The sequence below is a fragment of the Ixodes scapularis genome, unplaced genomic scaffold, assembly GCF_016920785.2.
Source record: "Ixodes scapularis isolate PalLabHiFi unplaced genomic scaffold, ASM1692078v2 PGA_scaffold6__148_contigs__length_123643588, whole genome shotgun sequence".
NCBI classification, from domain to species: domain Eukaryota; kingdom Metazoa; phylum Arthropoda; class Arachnida; order Ixodida; family Ixodidae; genus Ixodes; species Ixodes scapularis.
Window position 1 is genome coordinate 123,057,111 of NW_024609881.1, and position 13,534 is coordinate 123,070,644.

General features: G+C 49.3%; 1 protein-coding gene across 1 annotated transcript; it reads right to left on the reverse strand.

The window, feature by feature from the left end:
• Window positions 1-3,125: 3,125 nt before the first annotated feature.
• LOC8036333 lies at window positions 3,126-13,514 on the reverse strand. Its single transcript, XM_042286073.1, has 8 exons — window positions 13,214-13,514; window positions 13,066-13,142; window positions 12,856-12,987; window positions 10,540-10,809; window positions 6,041-6,699; window positions 3,993-4,041; window positions 3,345-3,440; window positions 3,126-3,259 (listed from the first exon to the last, which is right to left on the reverse strand). Exons 1-8 carry the CDS (start codon window positions 13,327-13,329, stop codon window positions 3,126-3,128), a joined length of 1,533 nt encoding a protein of 510 aa, XP_042142007.1. The 5' UTR covers window positions 13,330-13,514.
• Window positions 13,515-13,534: the final 20 nt, after the last annotated feature.

The following is a 13,534-nucleotide window of genomic DNA, read 5'->3' on the forward strand; positions in this document are numbered from 1 at the left end:
AGGTGTATGTCATCCAGTCTCAGAGAAGCCCAGCAAAGGATTGCTGGGCTTCTCTGCCATAGAGGACCTTCAGGTCATCAAGTTCCTCAATACTGCAGCCAAGCCTGCAGTCAACCCAGGCTTCACGGAGCCCTTCACAGGGCTGGGTACGCTACCCAACGGTCATCGTCTCTGCGTTGACCTTACGAAGCTCAACAAGGTCGTCCTTCGAAAACGGCACATGCTCCCTACGGTGGACCAATTTCTAGGACTTCTGGGAGAAGCGACTGTGTACTCCAAGTTGGACACAAATTCCGGATTTCACCAGGTGAAACTTACCAAGGAAAGTCAGGAGTACACCACTTTCATTACTCCCTTTGGCCGCTTCTGCTTCTGTGATCTGCCTTTTGGACTTACGTCGGCACCAGAGTACTTTCAGAAGCAGATGGCGCGCATACTGGAACGACAGGTTGGGTGCGTCAACATGATGACGACATTCTTGTCTTTGGACGGAAGCTCGAAGAACATGACGCGCGGCTCAACCAGGTGCTTTCTGACTATCGAAGGCTGGCATCACTCTCAACAAAGACAAGTGCGTGTTTGGCGCGTCCGAAGTCAGCTTCCTTGGAATCGTCGTATCAGCAGAAGGTATGAAGCAGGATCCTAGCAAGATTCAGGCTGTCCAGGCGATGGAAAGGCCTGAGGATGTTGCAGGGGTACGAAGGCTACTTGGCATAGTAAACCATGTCGCGCGTTTCGTGCCGCACATCTCCGAAGTCACCGCTCTTCTCTGAGCACTTTTGTCAAAAAACAACGTATGGGCCTGGGGTCCTAAGCAGGCGGCTGCATTCCTACGGGTAAAGAACCTCTTGAGTTCAGACTGCTGTCTCGCCAAGTACAACCCGGTATACCCCACAACAGTTTCGGCAGACGCCAGCTCCTTCCGCATCGGTGCCGTACTCCTTCAAGACCAACCTTCGGGAGAAAGGAGGGCGGTGGCCTTCGCATCTAAGGCCATGACCCCGACAGAGATGCGCTATAGCCAAACAGAGAAGGAGGCTCTGGCAACGGTGTGGGCTATACGTTGTTTTGATGAGTTTGTACGTGGTTTGCAGCTCAGTGTGGAGACTGACCATATGCCCCTGGTGTCACTCTTTGGCAAGATGGAGTTAGACATGTTGCCTCCTCACATCCAACGCCTTCGTTTGAAGCTGATGCAGTACCGATTCCGCATGCTGTATGTGCCGGGGAAAACTACTGGCAACGGCAGACACACTCTCCAGAGCTCCCCAGAGAATGGGGTCTGAAGACAAGGGCAAGGACTGCCTTGACACATTTGCAATTGCAGCACTGGAAGACACGTCTGTTGACCTTCCACTCCTCCCCGAGGAAGTCCAAGCTGCGCAACAGTCTGACGGAGAGTGCTGTGCACTCAAACGGTATTGCCAGGTTGGACGGCCGACGAAGCACAAGCTGCCCGTCAATATGTCCAAGTATTGGTCTGTCCGAGGCGAGCTGTCGCCATGCAAAAAAATTCTCCTCAAAGGCCCGAGGCTCCTCATACCGACCGACTTACGACAGGCAATACTCAGGCTGATACATGAAGGTCACCAAGGGGTTGTCAAGTGCAAGGCCAGAGCTTGTGACTCTGTGTGGTGGCCAGGCATCAATGCGCAGATCACTTCCCTGGTGAGCGGCTGTGAGCAGTGTGCCGAGACAAGAGTGCAGCCGGCAGAACCTTTCATCTCGTCCAGCTTTCCTACTCGCCCATGGGACGTCATCGGTGCCGACCTGTTTCATAGGAAGAAGCAGGACTTCATCGTTGTTCTGGACTATCACTCGAGGTACCTGGAAGGCTTGACGTTAAGCAGCACCTCGAGTGGAGCTACGATCGCGGCAATAAAGTCAGCCTTCGCTCGGCATGGTATCCCGCGATCGGTAAGAACAGATAACGGCCCGCAGTTTGCATCGGCGGACTTTGGGAAGTTTGCAAAGGATTACGGATTACAGCACCAAACAAGTAGCCCCAGATTCCCGCAATCTAACGGCGAAGCGGAGCGAGCTGCCCGCACCATGAAGGAACTCTTAACCAAAGCTGAAGATCAATACTTGGCACTGTTGAGCTACCGAGACACCCCCGGTGTTTCTGGAGACAGCCCCGCACAACTTCTGTTCGGGCGTCGGTTGAGGACACGGCTTCCTAGGGCTCAAGAGGAAAGTGCTCCGCGGCCACCATCGCCCGCACGCGTGGCAAGGAGGAATGAGTTGTATAAACGGAAACAACCTCAGGCCTTCAACCAGCGGCATGCTGCCCGCGAGCTGCCCCCTCTTTGTCCTGGAGAAAGAGTGTGGGTGCAGTCGGAACAGTGTCCAGCCACAGTGCCCAGCCCAGGACAGCGTCCCCGCAGCCATCTGGTAGAAGCTGACCACAGTGGAGCAGTCCTTCAGCGCAACCACAGGGGACTGGTTGCGTTTGCATCCCCAAGGCCGCCGGTTGAACAACCCGCAGCTGAAGGTGTGCCTCCAAACCCCATAGCGGCTTAGCAGGTCATCAGTAGTGACCCAAGAGGGCCCCCTGAGTTGACAAGTCCCTATCGGAATCGCAGCAGACAAGCCGTGACCCGTGCCAGGTGTTTAGACTTGTAACGGCAGACAGTTTGAAAACATTGCAGTTGATGGGACAATTTTGAACATTAAGTGTGTGCGTTTCGCCACAAGAACTATTTGGTGAGAACGCAGCCTCTAAGAAGGGGAGATGTAGTGGTCGCTATTTGTGAGTTGGTCCAGCTAGTGGCGCCCTCTTAGTGTAGAGGGGGGGCGTGTGTGTTCTTAAGAAGAAGTAAAAGGAAGTTTTCCACGAGTAGCCATGGCCCATGGGACGTCAGATGTCTTTTCCTGAGCTCAGCCTCACAGGGTTTGAGAGGTAGGCTCTGAATCCTACATACACGATTCTATACAGTCAGTTCCCAGAATTCTGGAGGGCCGCACGATTTTCAACAGGTCTACCGACGAAGCTGCCTTTTTATTAATTTGTTTTTTCGGCACCCGCAGCACCTTTTGGCATTACAGTGGGGTTACATACACAAAAATAGATCAGCAGGTAATGGTGATAAAGAAAGAGGGAAATAATTGGGCCGAAATATTTTCTAGAACATAAACACAAACGCTAGGCAACAGAGGCACTGTTGCCTAGTGTTTGCAGACTTATCCAGTGTAGACACGCTTTTAGACCTTTTTTGGATGATTTGATTAAGAGCTTTGCCACTATAGTATGAGGCACCTGTTGCCATAAAAAGATTAGATGAAGAAAATGACTTGAACACATTAAAAGCATTGCAAACTGTTTCAATGCCTCATTAACCCACCTTCTTTGTCGTCCACGTCTCGCATCAATGGCGGAGGCCTTGCGGCAGTTTCTGTGCGCTTCCTCTTGGCACGGTGCAAAGAAGGCGACAGCAGAACTGCAAATGGATTTTCAGGGAGGTTAAAAGACGGCGCACGTTTGTGCAGCGAGACAAGGCTTGTGAATTCTGACACAAGCGACGTAATCGATTGGCTCAACCACGGTTCAGAATGAAAACGGCCAAACGCCGTCGCAGCATATCACGTTTGGAGTCGCCGCTCACAGTTGACTCCGATGAGGTTAAGGATGTGTACAGATCCGCATTTTCATTCCGACAATTAAACGAGGAATCATCTGTCGGTTAGTTACGAGTCTGGAAATTATTTCCAGCGTGCGAGTCAAAGAGCGCAGGTGTGGGCCACATTTCGAAGGAAGAGTTGCGCAAGCCTGCTTTCCAAAGAGGAGGAAAAGATCGCCAAAAGGTGAAATTTTAGTTGTCTCTTGAAAATGTTATTTAACGTAAGGTGAAACCCACCGACGTTTTCCCGTGATCCGGGCAAAGTTAGTATTCTTGTTGCCAGTAAACGTCTGCTGGCAATTTCTGGTTTTTCAACGCCATTGTGGGAGGTATGGCGACACTAGGACAGAAACAGAAACAAGCAAAACTGACCCGACTTCCTGACCATCCTCGGCCGTTTCCGAGCTCCCCTGTCGTCGTTCTGAAATACGGGAGCGAGCAAGTAAAAAACATTCCCCAAAAGACACTCTATAAAAGTGTGCGCCATCTAGGAGCTGCCGCGCCAATGTTTTGGGCACACATTCCGAGCATGTACTGGACAAGAGTCAGTGTGAAAACTCGGCTGAGCTCGTAACGAGACCGAGCGCTGCGCTTGTCAAACACTCTAATCCAATCACGCGCTTCATGCCTGAAGATTAATGGATGGATGCGAATAGCTGTACCCTTTATAAAAGGCAGTAGCTAGCGCCATCTAGCCTAGGAACCCCCCTCCCCCCCAAAAATTGCAGTGGCTTATCTCGGCTATGCCAGGATATAAGTAGCATGAGCTTATGCGCACAAAATGAGAGGCGCTATCAAGCGGCTCCGGTGCAGCGTCAGACTTGGCTACAGCGCAACGGAGGCGCACAACTGGGCACGCGCCGGCGCCAATGTGTCTGCCGCGGCTATGACGTCACTCCTCTAAAATGTGCACACCGGCGAGGCAGGCGCGGCGGCGGCTCCGGCGCGCCAGCTGTGCGCCGTGTGATGTCACTGCTCCTCACGCATGCGCAGACCAGCTCATTATGCGAGCCACGCGGAACTGCTCAACCTCGGCCAGTGTAGCTGACGCTACAAAAAACTAGAGTATAATTCCTTGCCTCGCCCTTCTAAGATAATTTCCTTCCCTTCCACATTTCTGCAACAGCAGTGCAACGCACTTATAACAATACCACATATAATGACATATCGTTTCTAACGATCAGTTTCTAGAGTTTCTAGACTGGAAACGATCAGTTTCTAGTCCAGATACAACGATAATCGGTCATAACGATTGAAATTTCCAGATTTCTCATTATCGTTATAAGCGGGTTCACTGTATCACCCAAAAATGGCAACTGCCAACGTTGCTCGATGGGGCTTTAAATTGGGCCTATTGAGCTGCTTCCGTAAGAGTATGAGCGACAAATTTAGTCGGCAACACTTCGTAGGAGCAGCGAGGAATGTCCAAAGTTTCGGATCTTGTGAGCCAATGGGAGAAATCTCTGGCAGGTTTACACGCTGTAAAAGCAGCGACAAGATCTATGCAGCCCCAATGTGATCCGCAAGCCTGAGCGTGAAATAAAAAAAGGCATCTGCGACAAACAACGCACACTCGCAAAATTAAGGAGGCTGCCCCTCGTTCAACGGATCAAATCTCCGTTCCGATCGGTTGTTTAGCTTCTAGTGTACGAACAGACATTAGAAGAGGAATTTGGGGCACAGAGTGCGTAGGCGACTTCAACATCTCCGATCTGGATCGGCTTGGCTGGTATCAGGATGCCAGCTAAGCTTGGGACATCAATCCGCCAACTCCTACAGGGTTTTTCTGAGCGCTATTTGGGATCGAGAAAATCTGTACAAATACACCAATCAAAGGAGTGCATCGAAACTTTTCGCAAGTGCCGTTAGGTGGTGCATTTATCATACTCAAGGTTCATGAGTCTGGGTTTTATGGAAAAAAAGTTAAAGCATTAAAATTGATGTTTTTTTGTTTTGTTTCCTGTGCACAGGGAGAAAAATGGTAATAAAAGTCCGGTTGGTGCTGCCACTCACAGGTGGCAGCACACACGCTTGGATCTAGCTGGATCTGCTTTTCGGTGTTCATCTCGAGGAAGCTTTCACGATTTTGTCCTGCCGTCTGTGAGCAGCCCTGTCAACCAGACTGTATTTACCCAGTTCCTCCCTGTCCATAGAAAAAAAAAGGATTTTTTATGCTTCTTTTTTTTTCCTGAAACATACCCATGAAATTCGAGTATAATAAATCCACCACCTAAAAGCACCTTTGTGAAAAGTTGCATTGCATTCAGTTTATAAGTTTGTTTACACAATTTTTTTTTACGCCCGAAGAGCCCTCGGAAGCACCCTGTAGACTGCGGTGTGCGGTATGTCGCGAGCAATCTGCCCCTTCGAAACCCCTTGAGCCCAGATTCGAAAAGGAGGAACGTCGGACGACGACTTACAGTCTCGGATTGGGCCACGAGTTGGCGAAGCTCCGCGACGGATCGGGCAAGCCTCTCCTCCTCGCCGTCCGATTGGTCCGGTGTGGCAGCCGAATCGACGGTACTGCGAAGCCAGTATGGACTGCAATGCCTCACCGCACCTGACAATCTTCGTGGGTGCACAGCCGAACCCGGAGACGGTCGGTGTACATGTCCGCACGGATCAGCTTCGGCTTCTCGGCGGGTTTCCAGACCGGCTCCGGATTCGAACCGTACTCCGGGCCGGACAGTTGGCTCGGCTCTGGATTGCACTTTGGATTCTGCACGCAGTCCAGCCTTGGATTGAACTGCAGACGGGACGTGGGATCCGGGAAGCGGCGCACCCCTGGGCTGGGCAGTGGATCGACCTCTAGAAAAGGCTTTGGATAGGAGTTTGGATTGAACGTTGGATGTGGCTTGCAGCCCGACTCTGGATTCTATTCGAGCAACAGACGAAGCGTCCGATTCTTGGAAAGCGTGTCGGTTGTCAGCTCGTTCCGCTTCCTGTTCTTTGGCAGCTACGTATTGGCAGAAGAAGCAGCGACTGTTGTCAGAATGACTCGGCGACTTCCAACTGTTGCTGGTTGACGACAAACATTCACCCGAGCCACTGGTGACACTGCTCCATCTGCAAGAAGGTGCTGAAAGTGCACAAACGGAAGAGGTTAAGAGCAACTAACCATTAGCGTCCACGACTCTCATGTGGTATTTAAAGCCCCTTCAAACGCTTGCATTTGTTTAAAATCGAGTTGTTGTGATCATTTACAGCAAGAGAGCACGCTGGCACCACATATGAGGCGACCCTAAAAGTGCGTTCCACTAGAGCGAAGGTTATGCAGAATTTGCGAGATCAAATGTACACTATGTGAAATGGTTGTTGTCATAAGTTTTTTGAGCCAAGAAAAAAAGAATGAAGATAGGAAATGCCAAATGTTCCTACCCAATAGATGGCGCCATTGCGTTCTCTTGTCATAAGAGGTGTTAAGGCACTTGGTTGTAAGCAGTCGCAAGCGTCGGAGCCAGCCACATTTTCCACAGAAAACACAACTTCAAAGTTAACTTTCTGTGGCAGCGCGCTGAAGTTCGTCTTTTCTTAATCTGTCAGGGACTACAGTAAACTCTCAATTGAGTGAACTTTGAGGGACCCAAGGAAATAGTTCAGTTAACTGAAAGTTCACTAAACTGAATACAGTCGACTCGCGGTAATTCGAACAGCTATAATTCGTACTTTTCGGTAAATCGAACAAAACCTGAAGTTTTAGTTGGCCACGTGTATTTACTATAGCATTTTCTTTCGATAATACGAACTGCACCCTCTATAATTCTAACTTTACATTGTTTCGTATTCAATCGGCTATCGCTAGAATTTCATCCGCTATTAATTTTTTTTTTTTCTTCCTGAAATCCCGACGAACAATAATCGGGCCCCAAAATAATTCTTGCTGCTCTCATCGCACGCTGTTGGCAACCTATGCCTGGCTACAAACGGCTTTGGAAAAGACGAAGCCATAATTCGTATAGCAATCCAAAACTTTGTCGCAATGGCGCGGCGTGGGCCTTACAGGGCGCTAATATTGAAGGAAAAATTGGACGCGATCGGAGATATCGAGCGCGGGGTTAAACTGACAGATGTAGCCACGAAATTTGGGGTTTCGAAAAGCACCCTGTCGACGATCGTAAAGGCGAAGAGCCGATTGCGCCAGGAGGCGGAGGACTTCACACCAAGCCGAAAGCGTCTACGAAAAGGAAACTTCCCTGAGCTGGAAAAGGCGCTTCTGATGTGGTGCCATCAAGCGTGGGCGTCGAAAATCCCGATCAGTGGGCCCCTTCTTCGGGAACAAGGTCTAGCATTGGCTCTTCGGACGGGCCTTGTCGACTTCACCGCCAGTGATGGGTGGATCGACAAGTTTAAGAAGCGCCACAGTCTGGTGTTTAAAACCGTCAGTGGGGAGTCGGCGGGCGTCAACACGGACGTTACGAAGAGCTGGCAGGAAATGCGCCTTCAAGAAATCTTGCGTGACTACCAGCCAGCGGACATCTACAACGCAGACGAGTGCGGACTGGTGTTCAAGTGTCTGCCAAATAAGACCCTGTGGCCTCGTAACAGAAAGTGCGCGGGTGGCAAGGCAAGTAAAGAACGTTTAACGGTACTGGTTTGCACAAATATGGATGGCAGTCATAAACTACCACTCCTAGTTATTGGCAAATCTAAGAGGCATCCGCAGCTTGCCAGTGGACTATGAAGCTAACGCCCGAGCGTGGATGACGCAAGAACTGTTTGAGAAGTGGTTGCGCCGTACCGATAAGGAATTACAGAAGCAGAACAGAAAAGTCTTGCTAGTGCTTGACAACTGCACTGCTCATGGTGTAGTCAAGGACTTGCAAGCAATCACTTTGGAATTCCTGCCTGGGAACACAACCTCCATCCTTCAACCACTTGATCAGGGCATTATTAAAAACCTGAAGGTTCTGTACCGTGCTCGGGTGCCTTCCCGAATGTTAGTATGTATGGAGAACGAGAAATCTTATGCTGTTGACGTTCTGTGTGCAGTTCACATGCTGGCAGCAGCATGGAGTGATGTGAAGGCCACAACCATTGCTAACTGCTTTGCCCATGCAGGATTCTTGAAGGAACAATGCCTCGGTGAGAGCTCCGACGACAGTGAGGTTATGCGAGATATCGAAGACCATGATGCAGTGCTCAGCTCTTTGAAGGAACATGGCCTCGATGTTGATCTTGCAGAGTATGCTGCAGTGGACGATGATGTTGTCACCTGTAGAGAGGAAACTTTGGACGATATTGTCAGGGAGATTCGGGCTACTGAAAGTGAAAGTGATGAAGAGGATGTTGCTTCTGCCCTCGAGAAGCCACCAGTGACAGCTCCAGAGGCACTAGATGCAGTTGACAGACTCCGACGCTTTCTGCAGAGTCAGCAAGAAGCCAACTCACATTTGCTAGCCCTTAATGCTATTGAAACCTTAGTTTTCAAGTCTGCTACTAGAAAAGTGCAAACAACTCTAGACAAGTATCTACATGCACCTTCCACACTATAAATAAACTTAATTTGTTTTAAGAGCATGTTATGTATTACTATAGCCTTAGAAAAGATGTTTATTTACCCACTTTCTATAAATCAAACTTTCTTTAATTCAAACACATTCTTCGGGCCCCAGAAGGTTTGAATTACTGAGAGTTGACTGTATATTCACTAGAATATAGAACAGCATTGGGCATAACATACATTGAGTCAGAAGTGTGAAATGCAGTTTATGGAGTCATGTACATTGATATATAGAAAGTGCATAACAGTTACATCGCTGCCTCGCTCATATTGAAAAAGAAATCTGTAATTTTCATTTACACCGGCGCTCTTAAAGGGAAGATGGGGCACTTCTACATTTGAGAAAGAACGCTTGAATTGCGTTCATTTCGCCTTTGGAATAACAGATATCAAAATTATATTTCAATGCGACGTGCCGGAGAGCCATACGAACAATTTCAAAATAGGACTGAAGCCCCGCCTCCCTAGCCTTGGGCAGCCAAAAGATCCGTCGATGACGTCACGGACAGCGACTGTCTTTCGCGTTCTTCTCGCGTTTACCAATACTTACGCAGCAAATGGTTTGGATATTCGGGTTCACGGGGTAAAAATACACTAGAATTCACTTCTAACTCATTTTTTCCAAGAAGCTCCGTAGCTTCCCTTTAAATTGCATGAAGTAACGAAGCTGCCTAGAGAGCCTATGTTGTTTTGCACTTCCTCTGGCAGAGCTCACTGCTGTGACAAAGCCATGCCGCAACAACATTGTCCACTAGCTCGAAATATCCCGTGCAGAGTTGCTTCCTGTTGGGATTGAACGCAGTTTCTCCTTCAAGCTTCGACTTTTGCTTCACAGTTGTTGACAACGTCGACGGTGGAATCCCGTAGTCCTTCGCAACTTCCACTTGCGTTTGACCATTGTCCAGACGCTGAAGGATTTTGAGCTTGTCTGATAGGGACAACCGCTTCCGTTTCGTCGTCCTGATTACGAAAGTGGGCAGAGAAACTGCCGTCCTGCCATTGTTACCCAAAACTAAGATGGTTGAACGGAACCGATGACAAAAAAAGACAGACACAGCACGTGGTTCGTTTTCACCTACCGCACCGCCACTTAGCCTCGGCCGCACTGTAAACGCCAGCAATGATACGCCGCCGCCTTTGCAGCGGCGGCGGCGGCGGCGCGGCGGGCATCGGCTACTACAGCACTGCAGAGCACAAAACTTCGTTGAACTGATTGCAAAAATAACTCTGGGTCGACCGATCAAGTTCGTTGAACTGAAATATTCGCTATTCTAAAATTTGTTTAACTGAAACATTTTTGCATAGAATGCTTAGGAAAACCGCCGGGGCTTTTATTAAAGTTCGTTATTCTGAAATACTCGTTAAACCGAAGTTCGCTCAAGTGAGAGTTTACTGTATAACGCAAGATGTGATTCCTACCGTGCTCGCTCGTGCTCGACGTGCCCGACGTCGATCCGGGAATCCAGGAGGGCGACGAGGACGACGAAGAAGACAGCGGAGCGCTCCGGACGCTCCAGCAGCCCTCGAGGATCTCGAGCAGGTCCAAGAGCGCGTCGGCGTTCCTCGACACAATGTCGCGTCCAGTGACATGCGCCAGCGACATGAAGAGCACGTCGCGCGACAGCACGTCCAGCATCTCCTGCACATTGCACGCTTCGTCCTCCAAGCTCGAGGGGCTTTCAATCGAGCCTGCAAAGATAGATATTTTGTGTCAAAGCACAAAGAGATTAGCCAGAGTTTGTTTTACGAGTGGCTATTCTGTAGGGGAGGGTACGAGGGAATACAGACATTTACAATAAGGGTAAAATCACGCACGCAAGCACTTAAAGTTGATCTTGAAGGTCAGTGTCCTGCACATATTTTTGGAGCGCTTTAAAAACGATACAGTGATATCGGCAAATTTTCACGAGCCCGGGACTTTTGTTACAGTAAATGGTCGTGAGTCTAGCTGTTGAAGTGCTTTTTTGGTGCGTCTTCATTGAATTTGGTAGTTTAGCCTACAGAGAGCAAACGTTCAACATCTTCTTGCAGTTGCATATATTCCAGTTTAGATTACGAGAATGGCCGAGAAAAAAATTGTAGCTGCTGGTGTAGGCTACTCCAGGTCACAGCCTATGGTGCAAGGTTTAAAGCTTTGTGGGCTGATTACCTGGAAGATGCATCCTTCGCATTGAATCGTTCTGTTGGCAGACAAAACATTCCGTTGGCGAAGTGACTGCCACTGCACCGAGAAAGCACTCTAAGACATGTATGTCCAGGAAGTGAATTATGATGAAAATAATCCCTGGAGAAGGGGAACAAGGGGGACAAAGGACAGACATAAATAATCTCCAAACACAGCTAGGTGACTGGTGAGCGACCGAAAAAATCCGCCTGGTCCGAGTATTAAAGTGAATTACTTTCAGACGAGCTACTACGCCTGTCCTTCAAAATCACTCCCTTCCCTGACCAGTGTTACACCCCCAGTATCACAGCCCTGACATAGTCCCTAGACTACTGGGCTAATGGCACACAATCCCTCGCTCCTGATTTTCACTCAATTAATCCAGTAAAATGCACCGTTAAAAAAACAGTCCATACATAATAGCCGATCCACACGACGAACAAAAATCACAATTTTCGTCCACGTGACCATTCATCACCGATTTCTGCGATCCGTGCCTCGTCCGAGTATATGCGGACTGATAAAGTCGAGCACCTTTTCACTCGCAGACTTTCGGCGGGCGATTGACTTGAAAAGAGTTTACTCTGGCAACAACAGTACAATATTATCTTGTTTTTTATTTTTTTTTATTTTGGACAAATAAAGCACAAATAGTGCATTGTTGTGCATTCGCTGGATCATTATGCCGCGCGATTCTAGGTTTCTTATGTGAGAGAAAATGCACAACTTTGCCCGAATGACTCGACACAGCTTCTGGTACTCCTCTGGGCCTGTGTCAAGAAGCTTCTGTCAAAACTCGTCTAGCATGACAGAATAATTCTTGGAGATTCAATCAACTTTTCACCGAGCAAGACCTTTCATGTGGCTGTGGTGTACTGAAGTGTTGTGCCTGAGCGCAGAGTGTATGAAGGCATCTCCAAACGCCTCTCCGCGAGCCAAGGACTTTGTTGCTTCTTCGCCGAAGCCTTCTCGAGCAGGACCACGCCTGCATCACTGTCATGCCTTGGGTTAGTAAAGCTAGTGGCGCTTTGCGCGAAGCCTCTCACGGTGTTCTGTCTCGCTCCGTACGTAACAGTGCCGTACGATTCTTTATCGCGGTAGCAAACGTCGATTGCTCTCTTTGACAACGGTGCCACAGTGCGATGTTGGAGTTTCGCGGCACTGTGAGGTGGCAAACAGGTTCGATTCGCCCTCGCTGGCATCTGCTCATCGTCTCGTGCGGATGCGCTTGGGAGACTGACGAACCGTGGGCATGTCTGTCATCACGTGACCAATCCGTCCACGGATCCGTCCGTCGTGTGAAGCGGCCATGATCGCATCATCCTATATCCGGCTGTAAGAACATAGCCGTGGCCAAGATTTCAACAAATCAGCATAGCAATGGTCGTCGTATCCGCTTCGATTACATGTGTCATGGGCTCCTGGAGGGCGCATGAATAAATGGTATTGCTCTTCTCGGGAACGCTGTTATTAATCTGCGTGCGCAGTATTTGATACTTTAAATTATTATACGTGGGAAAATGCGCGATCGATCAATCCGTGACCTCAGCAAAGCACAAGAAAATTCGTACCTTGAACTTCGATCCCGCAGCAGGCTTTGAAGAGCAGCGCGACCAACTGGGGTTTGACGTGGGACAGCTTGGCGACCCTCGGGTGCGCCAACTGACATTCGACGATCAATTTGTTCGCCAGAGACACGCACTCTGCACAAAGGGGTTGACAGCTTATTCAGAAAAGAAAAAGAGGTCACAGCTACGCCGATTGGCGCTAATGGAACATACCTCGCTCGGCACCCATGTGAAGACTGATCCGGTTTTCGACGTTGTCTACAGTCGGGTCAAGGTGGCTACACCCGGACCTGCATCGGTGATGAGAGATGAAGGTGTTTAGATCGCGCTGGTTTAAAATTCCCCCCGATAAAGATCTCACCGTAGGCTGCCTGACGGCTCCGGCAAGATTACCACACCAACGCCGCTGACGCACGCGCGCAATGGTTCTAAAGAGGTAGCGCAAGCCGCACCCGGTTTATTTGTACTTGTTCGCATTCCTGCGGTTACAGTGAGAATAGCTTTCTTCCTAATGTGACGAACGGCGAAATGTAAATCCAGCCTACTTTGTTTTTGAATGCACAATTTACCATAGGCACGTGTTGCCAAACGTCGCAGAACCGAAGCAAAACACGATTGCGGATCCGTAGTCCGCGAACCAACCGCCGCATTCCAAAGCGCTCATAGCCGCCAATCCAACCGA